Source organism: Mus musculus, chromosome 11, assembly GCF_000001635.26.
Source record: "Mus musculus strain C57BL/6J chromosome 11, GRCm38.p6 C57BL/6J".
Lineage (NCBI taxonomy): Eukaryota > Metazoa > Chordata > Mammalia > Rodentia > Muridae > Mus > Mus musculus.
Genome location: NC_000077.6, coordinates 7203994 through 7228319, shown reverse-complemented (window position 1 = coordinate 7228319; position 24326 = coordinate 7203994). Strand labels below are relative to the sequence as shown.

Below are 24326 nucleotides of genomic sequence, written 5' to 3'. Positions count from 1 at the left end.
GAGAACTTCTCCTGGCCTTCCTCTAGGTCCCTCCTGCTGACTCAAGACTGAAGCCTGGCTGTCTCTGCTAGGTCGTGTCACCACTGTTGCTAACTGGACTCTACCAAAGTGGACTGCTGGTGTATCTGTGAAGTGTTTGCGAGTGGATTGAGCTGCTCCTGCCCGATAACCTGTGAACTGAACTGCTGGTTTCCAGGCAACACGGACAGGAGTTGCTCCAAAGAACCTTTCTAAATGGGTCCTCTCCCAACCTCACCCCTGTATCCTTGCTTTCCCACTACCTCTAATGGGTGGTGGGTTACAAGGGAGGTGAAAGCATTTAAGAAGCATCATTAAAAATAGGATTTGAAAAACTTAAAGTTACACATGCATCTGTTGGTGGACAGCGAGATTGGTTCTATTTCCTTGCTGAAGTGAACAAATCAGCAATAGAGATGGAAGTACAAGTACTTCTATGGCAGGAATGAAGCTCTCTGAGTATTCCTTGCAGTGAAATAGCTGGGTGATATGATAGCTCCATTTTTAACTTTTCACCCTGGGCAACCAACCTTACCTAGACTCACACCACAGCCTCTGTCTCTACATGTTTTCCTGTCTGCCTACCAAGCCAAGGCCTTTAGCACAAGGTAGGCTTGGTAAAAGCAACCGGTCAACTAATGTGTTTAAAAGACTGTAGATAGAGTTACAGCACTCAGAGAACAGGCATGAAGTGGAGGAGAGGCCAGTTTCCCCCCCCCCCCCCCCCCGCTTCCCCCACAGCATCTCCAGCCTGAGCTCTGTTGAGGGTGGCAAGGGCACTCTGGCTCTCTTGTTTGGTTTTTGTAGTAGTGGGGATTAAGCCAAGAGCCTCGCCCATACTAGGCAAGCACTCTGCCCCCCAAGTCACCCTCACTCAGCCCTCACTTATTGCTATTTATTCTGTAACATAACCTTGCTAAGTTCCCTAAGTAACCTGAAACTTTCAATCCTTCTGCCTGGGGACTGGAGTATCTGGGATCATAGGCCTGCATCGCCAGGCACTGCTGCATGTTTTCTCATGCTCAGCAGTGTGAGTTTTAGAGTCTGAGCTCAGCAAGTCTGCACTGTGACAGTCTTTGAGTGGTAGAGCGGTACACACTTCTGATAGAAAAGGGGGTTTTAACATTTTTCCACCAATGGCCACAGAGCAAAAGTCACAGCACTGGCCCTGTGCTGGGACAGAAAGTCTGTTGCCATGCACTGACCACACAGTCTGAAGCATCTGCTCTTGCAACCCGCACAGGCTAGGAAGAGAGGCCCTATCCCATTAAACTGGAGTGGGCAGAGCCCAGATGCTGCTACACTGCAGGCCTAGACGGAGCATCAGAACTCAAAGCAATGGGCACAAATGCTTCCGCAAGAGCAGACTGAGTCACTGGCCAAGCCCCTTCTCTCAACATGAGTTTAATGGGTTCTCATACTATTGTAAAAGCTCTGTGCCAGCTACTTTGTGGTTTTGGTTTTGATTTTCATGCGATACCAGCAGGCAGCTAAAAGGAGGCCTATAGGTGTGGGTACTTTACAGATAGACACTGCATCTCTGGTAGACTGAGAGCTATCAAGTGAGAGAGACCTCCCAGCTCTAGCCAGACATCAGCCAGGGTAAACACCTATTGAAGGTCTCCCCACTAGGCTCTGCTGTAACTAAGATCCAACAACATCCCCCAACAGCCCTGCTGAGCTTTCTTGGCAAGGGATTGGCCATTTACGAAGGTGAGCCATCTCTGCCTTATTCTCTTTATCTCAGGATTGTTTCCATGAAAAGTCTCCACTAGAAGGGGGTGTGCACACTTTGCTGGTTAGATCCCCAAACTGTACTTTGTTAACTGATTCTGGGCTGAAGAACAGTGTCAGCCCAAGACTCACTTGGCAGTGAGGCAGAGCCAGGAGCTGAGCTCAGCGAGCAGATGGGGCCCACACTGCACTCTGCCTACTCCTGCCAGAGCCCAGGGGGGGAGGGAGGATTTGGGTACTGCCTAATATCTTTTCTTCCCTCATCAAACTAACTAGAATCTGAAAATATCCCCAAGTTAGGCAAGATTGGAAGGGCTTCCAACCTTGTGACTTTCTTTTGGTGGATCAACACTCAACAAACCTTGGGTTTGTGGGACTGTGGGTTGCGTGGGGCTCCCTACATCTGGTCTCCCCAGGGAGACTGGGGACTCAGCTGTTTGTGTGCAGCTTGTTAAAGAAGTTACTGTTCTTACTCTTAAATAATCGTATGCATTAGAATGTGCTTCTTTGCCCCTTTAGAAGTACCATAGCTGTAACAACCCACCATCAACAGTTCTTATGTACTCTAGGGCCTTTCATAAAGAAGAAATGATCAGAAGTCTTTTCTACAGTTTTTTTCCCCCTGCATTTCAACAACCTACAATCTATCTTTGGCAACTGAAATTGTTTTCAAAATGAACTGATGCATCTATGCCAGTCTTGACAATTACTACTTTCTAAACATATGAAGCAGATGTGCAGCTTGGTCTTCATGTGGGTACTGAATAACTGGAGCAGAGGCTATCTATCCCAAAGGACCATGTATGGGATATATTCTTCTATCTGGTACGCCTTGCCTGGACTCAATGGGAGAGGAAGCACCTAGCCTCACAGAGATTTGAAGTGCCAGGGTGGGGGAATACCCATGGGGCCTCACCTATTCAGAAGGGAAGGGGGAATGGGGAAAGGATTGTGGGAGGGGTGACCAGGAGAGGAGCAGTGAGCAGGAGGTAAAGTGAAAGAATGAATGAGTAAATGAATGAATAAAGTCCGTGGCTCTGGTCAGCTGAGGCTGAAGAGTCAGCTGTGATTAACAAGAGACCAGCACTACTGTAATGACACCTTTGCTCCTTTCGACAATCAATGCTAGTTCACTGGGGCTGAAAAATAAGCTGTGGTTCAAAGAGACCAGGGTCATAAGGTAAAATTTTGTGGGAAGTATTTCCTCAAGGCTATGGCCCATATTGTCTGTGGGACAAGGCTGCATGCAGTGCATGCTATCAGATGAACTTGGTAATAAGTAAGAGTCTCTCACATGGTACTGGTTTTGAAAGCATGAAGTAGATGTAGAAAAGCTAAAGCCTACCCTATCAGAGGCTGGGAGAGACCATTGGTTAAGGCCCAGCTTCTGTTGTAGTAGATGCTCCGGGATTTGATGCCAAGGAAGAAAACTGAGGCTTTGCACCAGGAGTCAGGCTGAAAGTCCCTGCAGAGAGCCCAGGAGAATCTCCTGGGGAAGACACCACCCGATTTGCAATAGACCCCCAGCATATTGGAGATGGCAAAACCAGGGGTGGTGGCAGATGTGGAGTGAAGCCCACCTGAGCAGATCAGACAAGCTGTGTGTGGCAGAGCCAGAGAATCGTGACTGCCCAAACTTAGCCATTTCTACTATTTAAAATGAGACACTCTTCTTTTAAGTTGAATGCTTAGAGAGCATTAGACCTGATTTCAGTATTTCTGTACATTACGGAAGAGGGTAAACAGCTGGCCAGAGGCACAATGAGAACACACACAGTGCTGGTTAGGTTCATCATCTTAAATAGTACAGTACTGAACTCCAGGACAATTACAATGCCCACATCAAAGACCATCCTAACAAATATAACAATAATAAATAAAAATTGTAAGTATTGTGAAAATCACCAAATTGGAACAGATAGGAAGTGGGGGCACAGAGTTGGAAATGGTAGTGAACTTGCTCCAGGCATGGTTTCCTAAGCCTCCACTCTATAGAATTTGCACATTAAAATGAAGTACGGTGAAATACAACATGCTTCCACTTACATTACATGGGAAGTTTCAAGCAACCAAAGCCAATGGCAACAAAACTGTATGGGTGGGATAATCTCACCTATAAATAAGAAAAATCCATAAAGACCAGAATACATTTTCTCAAAATAGGTAGGACATCTGAGGGGTGAGAGTTAACAATGAAATTCTAGCCTGTGTGACTGGAGTTAAGTCAAACTTCATAAGACTGCCCTCAGTTCAGATGCCAGCTATGACTAAAATTTCAGAGTTTTCACATCCCTCTGATGCTTAAAATTTACTACAATAACTCATAACCTAAGAGTGTACTTCATATAATTTATAAACTTGTTACACACAAACACACACAAATACACGTGAATAAATCAGGGCCAGTCAAAAGAAGGGACCTGAGCAGGTCCCAAATATGAACCTCCCAACCCCAGGACACATCAGACTCAAGGCTCCCTAACATGTTATCACCCAGACTGTGGTGTTTGACTCAAATATCACATCCCATTCATGACTGATGGTGTCAGTGGATTCCTACCTCCCTACAGGTTGAACTGATGTCACACAGCCCAGTGCCCTAAGTCCCCATCCACTGTGTTAGACTTTCTGACATGGCCAGATGGTCCCCAAAATGGAGCAAATGTGGGTGTTTACCATGAGCTAATTTATTAGCACAAACTCTGATATTCTCCCAGAATTAGATGCATGCCACTTAGAAGAAAGAGTCTAAGGCTGCTTCCCATAAACCAAAACCATAAATGAGACAGAAGCTCTGTTATACAACAGATTCTAAACCGCTGTTTCCAATTTATCCTTTCTCCGACTTTCTTCAGTGCTTCACATAAGCATGAATTATCTGTAACAAGGAGAAACTAAATGAAGCTCTTTTAAAAGATACATCTGTAAGCATCAGATGGAACACAGTTGTAAATGACAAGGAACTGTAAAAAGCCATCTCTGACAAAGTGTGTAAAATATACTAAGATAAAAGAGGATCTGGAGAGACAGCTAGCTCAGCAGGTGACATGCTGTCTGTACAAACGTGAGAGCCGGGGTTCAGTCTCGAGCATCGCCCCACACCCAAACAAAAATATGTAAGAAGCCGTGCACATCTATAGTCCCAGTAGCTCTAGTGAGGCAGAGACAAGAGGAGACTGGGCCTGCTGGTGAGACAGTCCAGGCAAATTGGTGAATTTCAGCTCCAGCAAAAGACATTATCTCAAAATAAAATGCAGACCACAACTGAGGAAGACACCTGATGTCACCCTCGTGGCTGCCAAAGGTGCTGAGATTAAGTGACAGTTGAGTGCATAGCCCTAGAGAAGACATTTATATGCCCCCTAAGAGTCAAGGAACACAGCAGAAGAGGAGAAGAAGATGGAAGAAGCCTAAGAGCTGGAAGTGGGGAGGGAGCTGTTCAATGCCATCTTCAGTGCATAACACAGCCACAGCAAACAGGAAGGCAAAGCAACCACGGTTCCTTGGACCATGATTATTGTAGCAGATTGGATCTATTAACAGCCAATCATAGATGGAGGAGAGTCTCATAGGGTCCCATTCTTCCCTGCTACATTATTGACTACAGATGGATTCTTGAGAGGAATAGTCATTGTGTTCTGTCATGTAGTGACAGTGAGCCCACCGGGCTTCAAAGGATACTCCCAAACCTGTAGTCACACAAAGGGCTCTGCTTAAACTCAGTGAGGAGTCACAAAACAAGTCACAAATGTGGGAAAGGGACTCATAGGGAGGAGATGATTGGAGAGGGGATAAAGAAGGTGTCAATGACAGTACACAGAATGCACTGTATACATATATGTCAAAGAATGAATTCAATCAATAAGAAAGAAGCAGGCAAACATTAAGAGGGATTAAATAGGATAAAACTATATAAAACCCAAACATTAAAGCTGTAGAAAACAAAAGATCAAAAAGAAAAGAAAAAGAAAAACCTAAAGAGCTGGGAGGGTGGGAACAGTGCATTACCTAAAATGGAACACAGCTGTGAATGGCTGAGACTTTCTGGAGATGGAGGGAAGCGGGGGGAAGCAGAGGGAAGCAGAGGCAAGTTAGAAAGACAGCCACGGATTAGCAATGTTTCCAAGTGGTCAAATAGCTATCCCAATGTCTGCATGCATCATGTGGGACCTATTCACCCATGGCCTCCACTAACGGGAAAAGCAGAACTTCAAGGTTATTCTGCCTTAAGTATTAGAAATTAGACTTCTCCACGGAGCCAAAAGCTCCAGATACACAGACAAGGAGACTGTCTCAGCATGATGAAGTTACGAGGTGGAGGCTTATGTCATGACCAAGTTCAGGCTGAAACCAAGTTCCCTTCAGCAGGCTCTGGACTCAGAGGAAGCGTTCACACAATCATTACTCATGACACTGTCACTCCGAGACTCTGAAGCACCAGCAACATTTCTATTGGACATCAGGAAAATCACTGTGAGCTGTGTAGAGTCCCAGTGACGATCCAGTGGGTTCTCTACACAAGAAATGTGCACTAGGATCACAGCGCCCCCAGTGGAGGAGCTAGAGAAAGCACCCAAGGAGCTAACGGGGTCTGCAACCCTATAGGTGGAACAACAATATGAACTACCCAGTACCCCCCGGAGCTCTTGACTCTAGCTGCATATGTATCAAAAGATAGCCTAGCCGGCCATCATTGGAAAGAGAGGCCCATTGGTCGTGCAAACTTTATATGCCTCAGTACAGGGGAACGCCAGGGCCAAGAAGTGGGAGTGGGTGGGTGGGGGAGCGGGTGGGGGAGTGGGTGGGGGACTTTTGGGATAGCATTGGAAATGTAAATGAAATAAATACCTAATAAAAAAATATTGGGAAAAAAATAAAGTAATAGTCTAGGCTATAGAATGAGATCTTGTCTCAAAATAACAAATAAACAAAAGAAAACCAACCACAATCCACAGGACATCATATGTAAATGCATAATAATGTTTTATATTATTTTGTGATGATTTTTCATTTTATATAAAATTGAAAAAATAAAATTTAGGAAAAACCAAAAAAAAAAAAAAAAAAAAAAAAAAGACTCACAGTTGTAAAGAAAAGTAGGCTGCCCAAAGACCTTCTCTCCTCCTCTCTGTCTCTGTCTCTGTCTCTCTGTCTCTGCCTGCAGATCAGGATCTCTCTCTCTCTCTCTCTGTCTCTCTCTGTCTGCAGATCAAGATGTAACTCTCAATTCCTGCTCCAGCACCATGCCTGCCATGCCTGCTGTCATGCTCTCCACCATGAGGACAATGAACTAAATCTCTGAAAGTATAAGCAATTAAATAAGAGCTGCCTTGGTCACGGTGTGTCTTCACAGCAATAGAACAATTACTAAGACAACTGTTTGAAAGAATCTCACAATGTTCCATGCAAAGGAGGCCCATTGAGTGTGTAAGTGTAGGCTGAAATAATGAACTATGCATATATAACATACAACTAGCCAAAAGAAGTCAATGTGGTTTTATTTACTATCATTGAGAATAGATATTAGAGCCAAAGAAGAAATAAAGATAAATATTGCTCCATTAGAAAGACCAACAATTTGAGGAGCCAGAAAGACACTAAATTTGTATGTATTTAATTTCAGGACCTAGATATAATAAAAACAAAAACACATCCAAAGTTTGAGAAGAAATCTGATAACTCCAAAATAAAAATAGTTTGCTTTTTGCTGTTCTCATGGTGCTGGGAATTGAACTCATGTAAGGAGGTGAATTCCTTACCAATGAGCTACAGCCCCAAACCAACCAAGCTCTTTTAGCAATAAGATTTTTAAAAAACGGCATATTGTGTTTTATAATTTTAAAATGAAATAAAACCTCTACACACCTGAAGATAAAAGATGGAGCTCACTTCGAATCAACGGGACTACTCATCTCAACTGAGGTACATAGAGCATCGTCTCAGCACAGTATTCTTACGCCAGGAATGAATAACAAAGTGATATTTAACCATTCTTCATAGTCATAAAACTTTGAAATATATTTCTAAATATCATTTGTGTCAAAGACAAAAGCATAAGAGAAAATATTGAAATTTCAGTATATCAAAACTTGAATATAATTTACAATATCTCTTAGCTGGAAATTAATCTAATCTTAATTATGCATGTCAGAAAGAACAACTAAAAATTAACATTTCATTTCCCCTTTGTGAATTTTTGTTTAAGTCTATAACTGAACATTCTATTTTAGGATTATTTTATATGTAAACTATATTGCTATACATAAAAATAAAGTATGTTTTTAAAATAAAGGTAAATAAAAATTGACATTCTAGTCATCTGTCTTCAAAGCTTAAAGTACAATAAAATATATTTTTAAAAAAGGAAATAATAAAATGAGAACATAGACTAATGAAATGGCAAACGAGCAACAGAACACTAGCCTATTTCATTCCTAAAAAACTAGTTGGTCTTGGAAAAACTAATGACAGAACTTACAAACCACAAGCAAAGCTGTTCACCAGAGAAGAGGAGAGCAAAATAACGAATGCCACATAAAAGAGGCCTCAATTATAAATCCTGTCCAAGGAAGACGATAAGAAAATATCATAAGCAAATTGTATGAATGAACATAAAACTGGGTCGTAAGACTTTCGAAGAGTCTATTGATAACTTAAAATAGTCTAACAAAGAAAACTCAGAACTCAAAAGCTCCTCGGTGACTTAGGAAACATTCAAATGAGTCTAATGACTCTAGGCTTACACGCGCTCTTGCGGTCACTGATTTATTTGATGGAGCTGGGACAACTTTAATAGAAGCCAGTCAGAGAACCCCCGACTCAACACCATAGTAATAAGTTATATGGATGCCATGATGTGATTTGTGATGAGATATGAATACTCAATAAGATGCAAGAAGATGTATCCTTTACGTCCACTCTAGCAAAAGAAACGTCACATACATACACACCAAGCAATGCACTTCAAAACACTCGACCACTAAACAGACAAGCCTGGCTGGGTGACACATGCATTTAGCCAGAGCACTTGGGAAGCATAGGAAGGCAGATATCTGTGAATTCAAGGTCAGCCTGGTCAAAACAGCCAGGGATGCACAGAGAAACCCTGTCTCAAATAATAAAAGAAAAAGAAAAAGTGTGTGTGTGTGTGTGTGTGTGTGTGTGTGGTCTTAAGCAATGAGAAACATCACAGATGGGTAAATAGGAGACATGAGAACTAAACACAGTACAGAAGCTCTGGCACAATAAGATCTTGGTACTACAGGAAACCTAGTCAAATCTGAATGAAGTCATTTCAACATTGAAAATTTTTATTTGCCAGAAAGATGTAATAAGATCAGAATCAAGGATAAAATGTGCCTCCTTGTCATAGAAGAGTAAGTAAAGTGTGCATAATAAAGAATACAATGAGCTTTCACAATTACACTAAGAAGAGACATAGGCTTGGGACAGATGTGTGATCGAGGGAAAATTTTCCTTCTAGGTCAGGTTCAAGGATGAAGCCACAGGTGTGCACTATGACAAAGCAAGGCCATATGAAACTGTTGCTTTGAACGTATACTGAGCTTATAGAATGAAGCACTACTTTGAACTTACTATCAACATCCTTCTGTAACATTTTTCGTGTAACATTTCATCTATGAGGTAATTTTAGAACGAACTTTTGTTTAGGAAGGCATAAAAGACCAGAGAGAAGAAACAAAAGTGTGGCTTTTGGGGCTCTGCTCCATCCACCAAGTGTATATATGTATATGTCTGTCTGTTTATACATACGTGTCTATACATACATACGTGTGTAGGTATATGTGTATGCATGTAAGTATGCATGAATATTTGTGGAATTGATAAAACAGATTGTCAGGTCCAGCCAAAGTATGTGTCTATGTATCCATATATGTCTATGTATGTGCTTGACTTTCTCTCTTTTTTTCATTTTCCTTTCTCTCTGGCTCACAAAGAGTTAAAGAACTCCATGCCTATCACCTGGCTTGAGCCTGAGAGAAGAGTTCAGATAACTAAGCTTTTTCCCTTAATCCCCTGCTCCTATCAGCCAAGATTGTTACACAGATAACCCTCACACACACACACACACACACACACACACACACACAAAGTTGTCCTTGTTTCTAGATTCATTGGTCAAAGACAAACCTGTTAAATTTATGTCTTCGTGAAGACCAAATACATGGTCCTCCAAGGCTGGGAACAAAAAATGTGTCCAGGTTGTCATTTGAAACAAAGAGACAAGGCATATGGGCTGTGAGCTGGCACCCACTTAAGAGCAAAACTTCACATTTAAATTTGTTTAGGTGAGGAGAACACATAAATGAGCTCTGACTTCCTGCTCACCAGGCAACACGTATCTAAGAATCACTCCTAGCCACACTATTAAACCACTACATCCTATACCCAAGGCTAGGAACCTGCTTTATGTTAGAAAACCAGGAAGGGGGCACCTGAGCCAGCATTATCCTCATGTGTATTCTGAGCCATTTCCCAGCCTCTCATACTATTCTTGACATACTGACTTGCTTAACAGTTAGATGTGAAGCAGACAGGAATTGCCTTTACTTAAATGGAGGAAAATAAATGTCTGCCCCTGAGTAGGTTGCATGGATGCTGTTGTGGCTGTCTGAACAGAAAACTACTCAGGAGAAACCATCGCAGCCAGGACATTACTATACCAAGCAGAAGCACCCTTCCAGAGAGAGAGAGAAAGAGTCTCCCCAAAATGACTGTCTTTTCTACAGAACATGTCTTATCCCTTTCCCCAGAAGCCTGCCATACACCTCTGTCTTAGTCACTATTCTATTGCTGTGAAGGGACACCATGACCACAGCAACCCTAATAAAGACAAACATTTAATTGGGACTGGCTTACAGCTCAGCGGTTTAGTCCATTATTGTCATGGCAAGAAGCATGATGGGATACAGGAAAAAATGGTGTGGGAGAAGGAGCCAAGAGCTCTACATCTGGACAGACAGGTATCAGAAAAAGAGACACCGGGCCTGGCTTAAGCTTCTGAGACCTCAAAGCCCAAACCCAGTTACATACTTCTTCCAACAAGGCCACACCTACTCCAACAAGCCTATGGGACCATTTTCTTTTTTAAATTAATAATAATTTACTTTACATCCTGATTGTAGCTTCCCCTCCCTCTTTTCCTCCCAGACCCTCCCTCTCACCTCACCTCCCCAAATCTACCACTCGTCCATTTCTTCTCAGAAAAAGGGAGGCCATCTATGGATATCAACCTGCCTTAGCATATCAAGTCGCAGTAAGACTAGGAACCTCTTCTACTGAGGCTAGACACGACAAGGTAGTCCAGTGAGGGGAAAAGGATACAAAGGCAGGCAATTGTAGTCAAAGACAGCCCCTGCTCCTACCTTAAGAACACCACATTAAGACCCAGCTGTGGAGGCTTGAGAGATGGCTCAGTGGTGAAGGACATTGACTGTTCTTCCAGAGGACCTGCGTTCAAATCCCAGCATATCACAACTGACTGTAACTCTCACACAGGCATACATGCAGCTATTTTCACTCAAACCACCACAACCTCTGCCAAACCAGACAGCACTACTTCTGAAGATTCCCAACCTCTTTCCAATGCCATCTCTTCTATCCCACCTACTCCCCAGTACACTTTGCAAGGTCAACACTGTCTCTTCTAAGTGTTTCTCTATGCTCCTATGCCCCTTCTGCTGGCCTCTCTGCTCTGTGAGACTCAAATGCCAGCAATGCTGTTCTGAAGCTTGTTGTAACCTGAGTAGGTTTGTCCTTCCTCTGTTGGGATAACAACACTTGTGAGGCCCCTCTGCTCTCTCTGGCTACACAGCACATGAGCCTTTGGTCTCTGCTGACTTCCTCTGGACTGCCTGTGTCTCCTTTGTACATGGCTTAGTGGTGCTCTTCGGGTAAGTTAAGTGCAGTGCTATTAGTGGTAATGACTTTTGGCAGCTAATGGTCCCTATAAAGTCTGGACTATGTAATTCTGGGAGGTTCAGCCAGCAGATGACCTGAGGGAAGGAAAATGAAGCTTCCTGTCACCACCTGTCCCTGGAGGGAATTCTCAAGCTTTAGGCTGAGTCACACTGAGTCCTGGAAACAAAGATCTTCAGCATCACCTGCCCCTGGGAGTCTGCACCTTCTAACCAAAGGCTAGGAATGGTCAGTAGGAATGACAGCCACGCCAGTCACATTCTGAGAGATATCTGGAGCCTGCTGTCCACAGTGCTAAGGTCTTGAGGCTCTCTGCTTGCTTGGCCAGCCCTGAGCAGAAGAGGAAAGACCGATATGGTAGACAAAGGTGAGATTCCTGCCCACTCTCATTATTCACAGTTGAATGCCCAGTACCATCCCAGGGGAGCAACACATCTCTGTACATGCTACACTCATAACCACAAACACCAGTTTTAAAGTTTGACATAATTAGCCAGCATGTCAACATAAAATTACATTTTCTCCCATCCAAATCCTTCTTGAAATAATCATTTGGGTGGAGGGAAAGGGTGCCCTGAAGTTTTGTCAAAAGAAAACAGCTAAAGGTTAAAACAAAATTCCCCTCATGTCAGTGCCATGGATGTACTTGGCTGGTGCAAGATTTCATGATAAATGAGATGACAGTCGATATAAAACACTTAACCAATCCTGTGCAATCTCGAAGATGCCAGTAAACTCGGGTGGAGGCCTGGCGCTTTGGCGCCCCCTAGGAGTCCCGGGTGGAGCAAGCGCCCATTTCTCAAACTGCAAAGGAAGAATGGAAGAACTCAGTTTATTGTGAAGAGAACCAAGTTGATTTCTCTTTTCCAAGAAGCCATTCACTCTAGGCGTCCCCTGTCTCCTTGCCTGATGATAAATCTGGGTAAAAGTGCTGGACTGCTTCTGTGGGTAACATTGTATCGAACAGAGAGAAGGCCTGCCACATCTAGAATCACTTTTGATACTAAACCTTGTTCTAATTTTGGAGTCAAGGTCTCTGTGGTTATTTAAAGAACAAGTGTAACCCTAGGGGATTTTTTTCTTTCAATTTTCCAATGAAGTCAGAGGCCCTGTTCTTCAGCGTTAGTACATAGGGAAAAAAGAAGGAACAACTGGGACACTTTCTGGTAGACTGTGTTAACTCTAGCCACGACCTAAACTCTATGAGGAAGGAATAATGCAAAAACTGGGGGTGCTGTGTCTTGGCAGCTCTGGCCTTCACGGGTCTCATATTTTTTTCTTTGTAAAGGTCCAAAATTTTATCATTCTTATTTATAGTATCAAATAAGGGAGAACTAAATTTTACTAAAATTAAGACATAATTTTTTTAAAGGGGATATAAATTTGTAGAGAGAGCCACAGATACAGGGAGATGTAAAGACACACGGGTGGATGAATGTCCACTTCACCAGATAAGATATACATGATAGACGGAGGGATATGTGGGGGAAGTCGTCTTAATTTGCTTCCTGCATAAAATTGCACAGATCTCCCCAAAGACAATCTCCCCAGCCTATGGTAAACAACTCAAGAGTATCCAGGAAAGTCTCCTTCCAAGTCGGTCTCTCAAGTTCCCACCACTCATCCACGAATTGTTTTAAATAAATAAATAAACCGCGAAGTCTGTCGATTCAATTCTGGACCACCAGCGTCCTCTGTTGGTCACCTATAGGAGGAGCGTGCAGACTTTGGAGAGACTCGTACAAAAGAACTCAATAGCTGCGCTATTGCGCCTGGATTTCAAGTCAGAATGAACGGATTAGCAAGAACTCCAGTCTGCACTGGAGCACATCAGAAGTTGGTATAGGGGTCCAACGATGACTAAAACTCGTTGTGAACAGTATTCATTTTAAGGGCTGCTTGGCTACTAATCATGCATGCTTCAGTGTCTCAGTAGTTATTTTAACGCAGATGCGTCCGCTAAAAAGATTCTCCCAAACAAGAACTAGAGGAACTTCTCATCTTTAAAAAGAAAAAAACTGTCCTCACTCCTATCTGGGAAAGTGCAACGACGTATTTGAGTATTTTGAGTCCCTACCTCCTTGAAAAGCAAATCCTTTGCGCCCATAGCTGTCAGCGTGAGGTTGTGCGGTGCTGAGACTCTGGGAGCTAAAGTGGCCCGTGGTGCAGATTTAAACCTCGAGCTCTAAGGTTCTCCAGACCTCAAAGTGATCTGCGCGTTCTCGCTGGGAAATGCCTAATACAGCATACCCTACACGAGGAATTCCATTGCGGGAACTTTACAAAGTACACAGGCGCTGAATGGGTCCGGGCCAGCTTCCCAAACATAAACCATCCCTGGAAAGGCCAGCTTAGCCAGCCATCCAGGGGGAGGGGCTATAGGGTCCGGGACGCCAAATTGGCTGGGAGTCATTGAAGGAAGAGAAGACCAGAGTCCCTGGAGTGGCTGGGACTCTAGAGACGCAAGGTGGCCTGGAGCGCCTGTGGTTACCCGTGAAGAGGTGGCCCTGATACAGGGCGTGCGCACAGAGAGCAGGTGCCCGGTGAAGACGCGCGCAGCGCGCCCCCGTCCTCGTTCCCGCTTCGTCGGGAGGCGCGGGCCCCGGAGCGGAGCCTGCGCCGGCCCACCCCCCACCCTCGCCGTTCCGGGGCGTGTCCTCCGCCACCCCGGCTTCTATATATCGGCCTGCGCGCCCGGGCTGCCCAGATGCGAGCTTAGAGCGGCGACTGGGCGCTGAGGACCTGCTTGCTCGCTGCTCCCATCCCGCCGCCTCATCCCGCCGCCTCATCCCGCGTGCTCCACTCCGCTCCCCTCCACCGAGCCGTCCACCCGGCGCCATGCATCCCGCGCGCCCCGCGCTCTGGGCGGCTGCGCTCACTGCCCTCACTCTGCTCCGCGGACCGCCGGTGGCGCGAGCTGGCGCGGGCGCGGTGGGCGCGGGCCCCGTGGTGCGCTGCGAACCGTGCGACGCGCGTGCGCTGTCCCAGTGCGCGCCTCCGCCCACCGCGCCCGCGTGCACGGAGCTGGTGCGAGAGCCCGGCTGCGGCTGCTGCCTGACTTGCGCGCTGCGCGAAGGCGACGCGTGCGGCGTCTACACGGAGCGCTGTGGCACCGGCCTCCGCTGCCAGCCGCGGCCCGCGGAGCAGTACCCGCTGAGGGCGCTGCTGAATGGCCGCGGGTTCTGCGCCAACGCCAGCGCTGCAGGCAGCCTAAGCACCTACCTCCCCTCCCAACCTGCTCCAGGTAAGCTGTCCCTGCCACGTGCGCCACGCGCAACTCCCTGGGACCCGACGAGGGTGGCAGGGAGTGTATCTTCAGATGTTTGTCTTGGCTCATATTGAAGGTTGGAAAATGGACCCTGGGAGGCGGAGTGAGGCACTGAACCCATTTTTCCTCTTGCTTGGTTCTCAAAGTACAGCTTTTCTTATAAGTTGCAAAATGCGCTCTGTGAAAATAGGTAGAATTCAGTGCCAGGACGAGCGGGTAGCAAGGGAGACTGCCAGTGGACAGATCCCAGTCACTGGAGAGTCTCCTCGCTGAGCGGGGATACCCAGGTTTAGGTCTGTGTAACCCAGCTGTTGACCTGGGTTTTCATTCCTCATAAATTGGGAAGGAGCGCGTCTATCCCAGGGAAGCTTGAGTGTAGGAATCCCGGGTTGGATCCGGACCATGAAGGTATTTGCAGGCAGCCACGCTGTTGGAAACAGTACCTGTCTTGAAACATCCTATCATTTGCACGGGCTAATTGGCAACGCAGGATTGTGTCCCAATTTATCCAAAAACTAACGAGATGAAATTAAGAGCACTGGTGTCTTTGAAACTGTGAAACCTAAAGTTCAAAACTGCTCAGTGTCACCAGGAGCTGCAAAAAGGTTTGAGCCCGGTTCGGGCCCCATAGGCGCCATCCTATGCTCTGCAGCAGCGCCTTCCAGATTCAGAGACTGCATTTGGTGCAGAGGATGCAGACTCAGGCCGGTTCCCTGCCAAAGCAGAGACTAGAAATGCGAAGTACGACCCAGGAATGTTACTCTTTCTAATTCGACCTAGGTGCAGCAGCAGCAGCAGTGGGGACAGCGACAGCGCCAATGAGAAAAATGCAAACGTTTAACAGTTACCTCTCCTGCTGCAAGCCCTACCAAGCAGGCAGTCACTCTAAGGGCATCCTTCGTTCCTTTAAGGAAAAAACAAAACAAAACAGAAACATTTAAATGGATTTGGCAGCTGTTGCTCTAAATGGCCAGCATTCTTAGCTGTTGCTCTAAATGGCCAGCATTCCTAGCCAGTCTCGCTTAGTTATGTGAGTCAAGTTCTTGCCCTGAACATCTGAAGGCTAGAATTCTCCGGTTTCCCACACCAGGCTGGCAGATGGTGCAGATCGAGCCCCCAGGACCAGGGCTAGCTGGGTAGAGAGTCTCTTTATGATTTCTGTGGCTGCTGACCTACACTCCCGGGTACAGGCAAGTCCTGGTATGTTCATCCCCGAGAAGCATTGGATTCCTGGCAAAGCAAGATTCCAGTTGTTTCGCTGACTCAGACAAAGGCAAAATCATGCCATTTGCCTGTGTGTCTTTAACTTCTAGTGCGTTCTGTGGTATACCAAAAGCAATCTTAAGAAATACTAGCATTGCTATTTTGAGTTAAGCCTTAATGACCTCTATTAATAATCACCATTGAACACTGTAGTAAAAATTGATGTGAGCTTTAATTACAAAAGAGTTTGGAGGCTTCAATATCCATTGAAGGAAAAAATATAGTTCTGTGACACAATTCACAATTCCCTATTTAATAGTTCTATTGTAGTCAGCTATCTAAGGAGAACAAAGAGAAGGAAAAAAGGGACGTTTAAGAAATTACTCAGCTTCTTGGAAGATAAATACAAATACAATCATTTACATATTAGCATTTCCTTTGTCCCTGTACTTTCAAAAAAAAAAAAACCCACAAAGATTCAAGCAAATTGAAACCAAGTCTACAAATTGAATCATGGCTCTCCTCCGCCAGGTGCTAGTCTAGACCCGAGGAATTTTGCTTGCGGGGGCAAGAGGTCATTGAGGGTTTGCAGCCGAGTCTCAGGGAGCCGTTTGGTAGATGAGAAACTCAGGCTCCTTGGGCAAGAGGGCCTTCTGGGATCCTGCACGCCAGTTCCTCTGAGAGATGGGAGAAGCTGCGACCTCCGACGGTTTCTAGCAAACGAAGCATTAGCTCTTGGCCAGAGGCCCAGAGCTTCCTCGTGGGCAGGATGCCTCAGCCTGGCATTTCCTGAGAGGCCAAATCAAAAAAGAGAGGCCAGCTGGGGCCCTGAACTTTGCACCCAGACAGAATAAATTCAGAACCAGATGCCAACTGGGACTCCATGCTCAGAAAGCTATTAAAGCCCCTTTGTCAGGAGGGAAGGAATTCTATGGTCATGATCTGAAGCTTAAACCTAAAGCTGTAAAGCTCAGAGTTGAGAGTTGGGGGCCAATTATCTGGCCTTGGGTCCCCCCTGGGGCGGGGGGGATATCTTACTGCAAATGGAGTGGTCAGCCACAAATTTAGTCACATACTTAGATTCAATTAATCTGTTCACCTTCCAGCGTTCCTATCAGTTAGGACCGGCTCCCTTAGCACCTTGGGTTATGAAAGCTAGGAGGCTTTTCTTCCCGCCTCCCCTCTCCCCATCTTCAAGGATTGAATACACTTTAGCACCTAGAGGTCTAAGCTGTGGGTGATACGTTGGTGCTATCTGTATTCTGTGTGCTCCACTGCTGAAGGGGGAGAGGGTGCACCCAAGAAGATGCCCCTCCCACCCAAAACACAGACTCCACATGGACCTTGAAGTTGAAAGATGTACAAGCTCCTCAGAAATAAACTTCTCTAGCATGCCTGCTTATGGGTCCCAGAAGTGAGATATTTAACATGAAACCAGAGCAGGCGGATGACAGAATCCCCAGAACGGTGTGCTGTTGACAATGGGTAGAGAATGAAATATACTTTTCCCACACACCCCTCACCACCCCCACCCCCACCTCCCAACAGCTGTGCCCAGGGCTGAAGCACATTTGGAGTCCTGTTTTCTGGTCAGCTTCACAGCAGCATCCCATGGGGCGTGACTGCCCCCTGCTGGTAGCAGGCGGAGCCTGCTGCTTTCTCCTCTATGGAAGGGCTTGGAGCTAGCTGTCTCATAAACACATTCCACAGAGTGACTTTCAAATTGATGGCTTCCTAAAGTAAAGCAGTCACCGTGCATCAGGCGGTATTCTAGAATGCTTTTGCAATTGTCCTTTTCTTAGCATACTAAGAATTGTTGAATGGCATTGCCTTGTAGGTGTGACCTGCCCCTGACAAGGTTATCATCCCACTGTCAGTACTAATCATTTCCTTAACCCATATTCTCTCCCAGGAAACATCAGTGAGTCCGAGGAGGAGCACAATGCTGGGAGTGTGGAAAGCCAGGTTGTCCCCAGCACACACCGAGTGACCGATTCCAAGTTCCATCCACTCCATGCCAAGATGGATGTCATCAAAAAAGGCCACGCCAGGGACAGCCAGCGCTACAAAGTTGACTATGAGTCTCAAAGCACAGACACCCAGAACTTCTCCTCCGAGTCTAAGCGGGAGACAGAATACGTGAGAACTTTTTCTTTAGTTGGGGGCAAGGGGAGTAGGAAACACCCCAAGACAGCCTTTGTGCAGCAAGTCCCAGGGGCCTGGTTCATAGGTAGGCAGTCCAAGCCCCACCTCCCGTTCAGAGACTCTTGGGAGGTTCAAGGTGAACCACACTAGTAAACAGTGTGCTGAGCCCTGCAGATGAAGACGTGGACTTCCCCCACGCTGCCTTTATTTCACTCAATGCGTTTTCCAAAGCCTCCTGGCCTATTCTTAGCCCACTTTCCAGCTCCTCTGTCTACTCTGGAGAGAGCAAAAGAGATAGAGGCTGGTGGTTATTATCCTGGGACCCTGTGTGAGAAGGTCACAAGAAGAATATCCCTATGAGGCACACCACACATTCCTCTTGGGATGGTCCTGTGGCCACTGTGACATTGTCAAAACAACAATTGTGTCCCCAGGGTCCCTGCCGCAGAGAAATGGAGGACACACTGAATCATCTGAAGTTCCTCAATGTGCTGAGTCCCAGAGGCGTCCACATCCCAAACTGTGACAAGAAGGGGTTCTATAAGAAGAAGCAGGTGAGTGGGGTCCCCCGGGATGTTGTCCTCTGCTATCTCCATTGGCTTGGTGGGTAATCAGCTTCACGGTTACCTCCAGGAACCTCACCCGGTGTGGCTCTCTGCCCACCTGACTGTGTCCCCTCTTCTGATACATGTATGCGTCGCTCAGGGGCTTTCTAATTGGGCGGTTCACAACATGAATCTAGAAGACAAAAGTAAACAGTGCTCACCCCAGCATGCCCACGTTCTAGTGTTTATACAGCAGTCTTCGTTGGGGAGCCTGAGCCTCTCGTACTATCCACTGATTGGATTAGTTCAGCACATTTCCACTAAAGAGAGACTACAGACGAGGTTGGGTGCGAGGTCTGAGAGATTCAGCCTGACCCAGCACAGAGGAAGCTCACCAAGCCCTCCAACCTCCCCAGAGAGGCTCCAGCACACACAGCTGTGCATGGATGCACACCACCACCGACACGTCGGTGGCTCTGCAGGAGCCATGGCCATCATAATTTTGCCTCAGCCCAGTAGAACAACACTGGGGCGTCACTTTGGGTCCCAGCTACCAGTTTGTCCTCAGTGTCTGTTAGGGTTTCTGTTGCTGTGAAAAAAAAATACTACAACCAAAACCAGCTTGATATCACAATCCACCACCACCGAAGAAAGTCAGGTCAGGAACTCAAGGCAGGAACTGCAGCCATGGAGGAGTACTGCTTACTGGCTTGCTCCCCATGGATTGCTCAGCCTGCTTTTGGATAGCACCAGGACCACCTGCCAAGGCGTAGCGTTCTCCACAGCAGTCATCAATCAAGGAATGTATCATTGGCTTGTCAGCTTGTCAGTCAGCTGGGAACATTTTCTCAGCTGGTGTTTTTTCTTCTCTAGAGACTCTAGCTTCTGTCTGTCGAGTTGACATAAACTAGCCAGTACACATGATATTCAAGTCCCGGTCTTGTCTCTCTCTCCCTCAGTGCCGCCCTTCCAAAGGCAGAAAGCGGGGCTTCTGCTGGTGTGTGGACAAGTATGGGCAGCCCTTGCCAGGCTACGACACCAAGGGGAAAGACGACGTACATTGCCTCAGCGTGCAGAGCCAGTAGATGCTCCGTGCCACGTAAGCCAGAGGTTCCGGCCCCGGACTCAGCTCCTTTGGAAAGTGGTTGAGGTTAAGGGGAATTGCTAGGAGCAACTATGGCTGCCAGGTACCCACCCCTCATCCTGGGCTCCCTGGCCCAGGAGCTGCAGCCAGGCCCAGAGAGAGGCAGGTAAAGGGGATTGTTCAGGGAGAAGAAAGTCCTTAACCTAACCACACCCCCAAGGACAGACACCAGGGTCAGTGTAGCTTCAAAAACTCTCAGCTCTGTTCTAAATGACTTCAAATATGCACTATTTCATATGCAAGCAAGCACTGTGGGGGGTTTTAAATAAAACTTTATCCGCAGTAGTCCTGAGGGTTAGAGCACACTGTTTTCTTCCAGGAGAACCTGGCATATTTGGTTTCTGAATTAGAGATGTCCCTAGTTTTGTTGTAATAATTTTTTTTGAAAATTAGAATATTCCTTTAGTTTGTGGTTAGTTTGATCTTTAAAGGAATTATTTAAACCTAATAAAACTAATGTAACACTGATATTCTAAACCACCATTTCGGAGAATATTATTGTATTTAGCATTTTGTTTTCTTTCAGTAAATGAAGGAATTATGGGAAAGAGTAAATATGCTTTGCTTTCTTGACAATTTTCATAGGCAGAAAAAGATTTCATTTTTACTTAGAATATTTCCCTCATCAGTTGGAAAAATAACTCTAATTATGGATAGCACTTTTTAACAATGAAAGTATTTGATGGTGTTTGGTGAGAAAGAATAGACTGAGGTCCACCCCCTCATGCTGAACAAAAGGGGGAGCCCCCCCTGAATATTGGAGGTAATTATTTCAATGTATGTCTTACTCTTTTTCTTTCTTTCATCTTCCTTTTAGATAATATGGAGCTCAAATATGCCTTATTTTGCACAAAAGACTGCCAACAACATGATCAGCAGCTGGCTACAGCCTTGATTTATATATATATATATATATTTTATGTGTGTGTGTGTGTGAGTGTGGTGAACTGAGTGAAAACAAACACACACACAAACCAAAGTTTAGACAGATTTCTGAAATGCCTCTGGTCATTTAAATAGTGAACTTGATCATCTTCCTACTTCCCAGTAGTCAACAAAAAGCAGTTTGAATTTTCCTGTTGCTTCTTATGAGAGACACTCGTGTACTCCAGGCCCCGGATGCCATCTGCCCCCTAACTCACCCACCCAGTACGGGCTTCAATGCTGCTGGCCCTCTGCCTTCTTGATTTCAGACGTTCCGTGGCTGATATAGACAAATCCTCTTTCCATCCCCTGTAAATAAGTGCAGGCCCTATGGAGAATGGGGAAACCCATAACCGAGTGACCCGGACATCTGGAAGCATATGCCTGAGGCTCATGGTCCTTATTGTGCCATCTCTGAATAAGGGCCTGGCCCTGTATCCGCAAGTGGCCTGATCTACTTGGGAACTGTGGGAGAGGATATGTGTTGTCTCTCTTACTAAAAATGACTGAGAATGTTCTAGGGCACTCTGGGAGCCCATAAGGACAAGGATAAGGACCTTTCTTTGTCAGGCATCTTCTTGATGACTTGGCCCAGCAGAAAGCCCCAAGTGGGAGGAGCAGCATCGGACTCCACGTTCAGAGATGTCGCAAATAATGGTGCGCTTAGTTCTTCAGATGACTTCAAAAAACAATGTTTTCTGGTCCAGCCTCTCAAAATAAAGTTTGTTGTGAGGTGGGGCTGCGGGAAGGCAGTTTTTCAAAAACACAGATTTCTTTTCATCTTCCTATCTAAACAGGAAAGAGGAGTGGCTTGTCTGAGAGCCTGGTAAGAGCATGGAGAAAATCACCTGTATGTTGATCTTGGGGTCCTTCTCAAACTCTCTTTATAATTCACGCATATATGCAGACAAAGTACGTTCTTAATTGTTAACATTGTATACAACGTAGCCCAGATATAATAGAATCTGTACTAGATAATCCTAGATGAAGTGTTAGAGATGTTAGGTGATATAACTGCAGACACGCCCAAGGAAAGGAGCCTGTGTCTGGAGGCTGGGCTGCTCTCCCCCAGGCCGAGGCGGAGGAGGTCTGGCAACGCAGGGTGAGAGGAGACTGTACTGCATCCTACGGGGTGGACATGCGCTGTACAGAGCTTTCCTTGAGAGCACAAAGGAATCTCAAGACATTCTGCCTGCCTATCAGCTTTTCTTTATTTTTTTAATTAAGTTTTTTGGGGAAAAATGTATTTTTGAAAAGTTTGTCTTGCAATGTATTTATAAATAGTAAATAAAGTTTTTATCATTTAAAAAAAAAGCCCTTTTGTCTGTTTCTGGGTCTTGAGTCACTAAAGAGATTATTCAGAGAGGACAAAATACTCTAGACATAGAAAACTATCATGAACATGAATAGATACCATAGCTGACTCCATGTCTAACCAGAAGCTCAATGGTACAGTTGTTGTGGCCTTGGTTGGCATCCATGTGACACCGGGCCACATGCAGAGGAATATCCAGGTCCACTAGGTTATGTTGGCAGCTATTGTCTAGACAGGTAAAGCAGGTCACTAGGTTGTTTCCATGACAACCTTTGTTGTTTCCTTGCCTTTCCAGTCGGTGCCCCTGCTTCCCCATGCAGATGATGTGAATGAGATCACTGGCTTTTCTGCCACCACTGTGCTTGGAGAAGGGGCATGGGCTGAGTCCTGAAAAAGGGGAGAACCCCAAAGGATGCTGCGATTGCTTCAGTCACTTTGGTTTTAAAATAACAGTCCCATGCCAAAATAATTCAAGTGTGTCCTAGGACCATGACATCAAACCAATTCCTGTTTAGAGCCATGTCATCCAACAGACATCTGAAGTGATGGTGACGTCACAGCGTTTAGTTGTGTGGGTGTTTGGAGATCTGGGGGTGTACAGTGTGACCACAGGGAGGAGCCTATGAAAGTCAGATCAACTGAGATTTAGCTCAGCTGCATGTCTGTTGGCCAACTATGTGCCAGTCCCACACTACATAATCGGAAAAGACATACTCCCCTGCTGGCTTTATCAATGCACGGGTCCCCTAAGCTAAAGCATGCGGTTTTCACAGTCAGGCCAGTCAGTGCCTCTGATTACGACATTACAATGCTATATTGAGGATGGAAACCGATAGTGTGTTCATAGAAGGACCATAGAAAGCTGCTGCCAGAGAAAGACCCTTGCAAACCTGAGAACTGCTCTTTTTTTTTTTTTTCTTTTTGCTATCCAATACTCTGTTTCAGAGACAAATCCACCTGACCAGTCCCTGCAGACATGGGGAACTTCATTGTTCCTGGATAGGACTGGGCAAAACCTGTTTGAGCCATATGTGATGCCATATAGAAGACCTGGAAGTCATTAAGAAGCCTCCAGCTCACTAGCTAAGACCCATCCCCTTTAATTCAAAGGCTACCCATTCTTCTCTGTTAATTGATCTGTGAGCTATTTCCCCTACCAACTTCTTATTGTCTAACCAGGAAATACATTTTAAAAATAAAGTAAAATATTCCTTCAAAGCTCAATTGGCAACCAGGGATTTTTGAGGTTTGGTTTGGTTTGATTTGGGGGAGGGTGTTTTTTGTTTGGAGACTTTATGGAGGCGGGGGGTTGTTGTGTTGTTTTGTTTTGGTTTGATTTGGTTTTTGGTGCCACAGTGCCAAGAGAGAAAAGAACTTGGTTTGGGTTAAATGTTGTTAACCATTAGTATGGCCATCAAGGCTTGACAGTGCAGGAGTGCTGGCACCCACCACTGTGTTCCTTCTCCCAGCATGCACCTGTCACCACTGACAGAGGACAACACAAACAGCACGTTTCCTTCCATCTCCACAATGCTATGCCCTGACCTGGAGATATTGGGTCCAATGATTCTACCAGGGGACCCAATGGAGAATTCACTAAACTGAAAGATAGGGCTCTCATGACTATTTTGAGGTCCTCGTCCTGAGTCAACAACCACAGCAGAGAGCCCCTGGTGGGTGACAGAGATCTATCCAGCTACCATGAGGGAAGTGGACTGCTGGTGAACATCGCTGGTGGAGAAGCTCAGGCCTGGAGCACAGGATCCTGTAACATGGTTCCTTAGTTACAACACCCAGACCCCAAGATCAATAGGCCTGCAGGTCAGGCTGTACCCTCCTCTTAAACACCCCTTAATGTGAGGAAGGACGGCTTTAGGGTGGTGCTTTTCCCTGACTGGTTCCATTTTATAAAACTGAGTCGGGATTCACTCGGGATAGAAATGCTGAGGCAAAGGACTCTGCATCCTGCTTTGTGCACATTTACAACCGCCAGCTCCAGCAGGGTTCACCAGTTACAGAGCTGCGGTCGTATCAGAGCTGATCAGGAACACTTGTGGAGCATGCGAGGGTGTGGGGAGAGCTAGGGAGACG

At 45.7% G+C, this 24326-nt stretch overlaps 1 protein-coding gene and 1 long non-coding RNA gene across 4 annotated transcripts in view; one reads left to right on the top strand and one right to left on the bottom strand.

The window, feature by feature from the left end:
• Gm36565 overlaps positions 1 to 11223 on the bottom strand; it is a 45615-nt gene extending 34392 nt beyond the window's left edge. Inside the window, exon 1 of one of the 2 annotated variants that reach the window (XR_872239.3) lies at positions 11139 to 11223. This is a non-coding gene — a long non-coding RNA (predicted gene, 36565). The remainder of the gene's footprint in view (positions 1 to 11138) is intronic. The other variant, XR_872240.3, reaches the window with a different exon arrangement.
• A 1598-nt stretch (positions 11224 to 12821) lies between these two features.
• Positions 12822 to 22234, top strand: Igfbp3 (insulin-like growth factor binding protein 3). Of its 2 annotated transcripts, XM_011243665.3 has the most exons (6): positions 12822 to 14601; positions 14698 to 14935; positions 18075 to 18301; positions 18742 to 18861; positions 19812 to 19951; positions 20814 to 22234. In XM_011243665.3, the coding sequence occupies exons 1-5, from the start codon at positions 14530 to 14532 to the stop codon at positions 19935 to 19937; spliced, it is 783 nt and encodes a 260-aa protein (XP_011241967.1). In that variant the 5' UTR covers positions 12822 to 14529; the 3' UTR covers positions 19938 to 19951; positions 20814 to 22234. The 2 variants fall into 2 exon arrangements, with proteins under 2 accessions (XP_011241967.1, NP_032369.2); NM_008343.2 differs by having other exon boundaries at positions 14397 to 14935.
• Positions 22235 to 24326: the final 2092 nt, after the last annotated feature.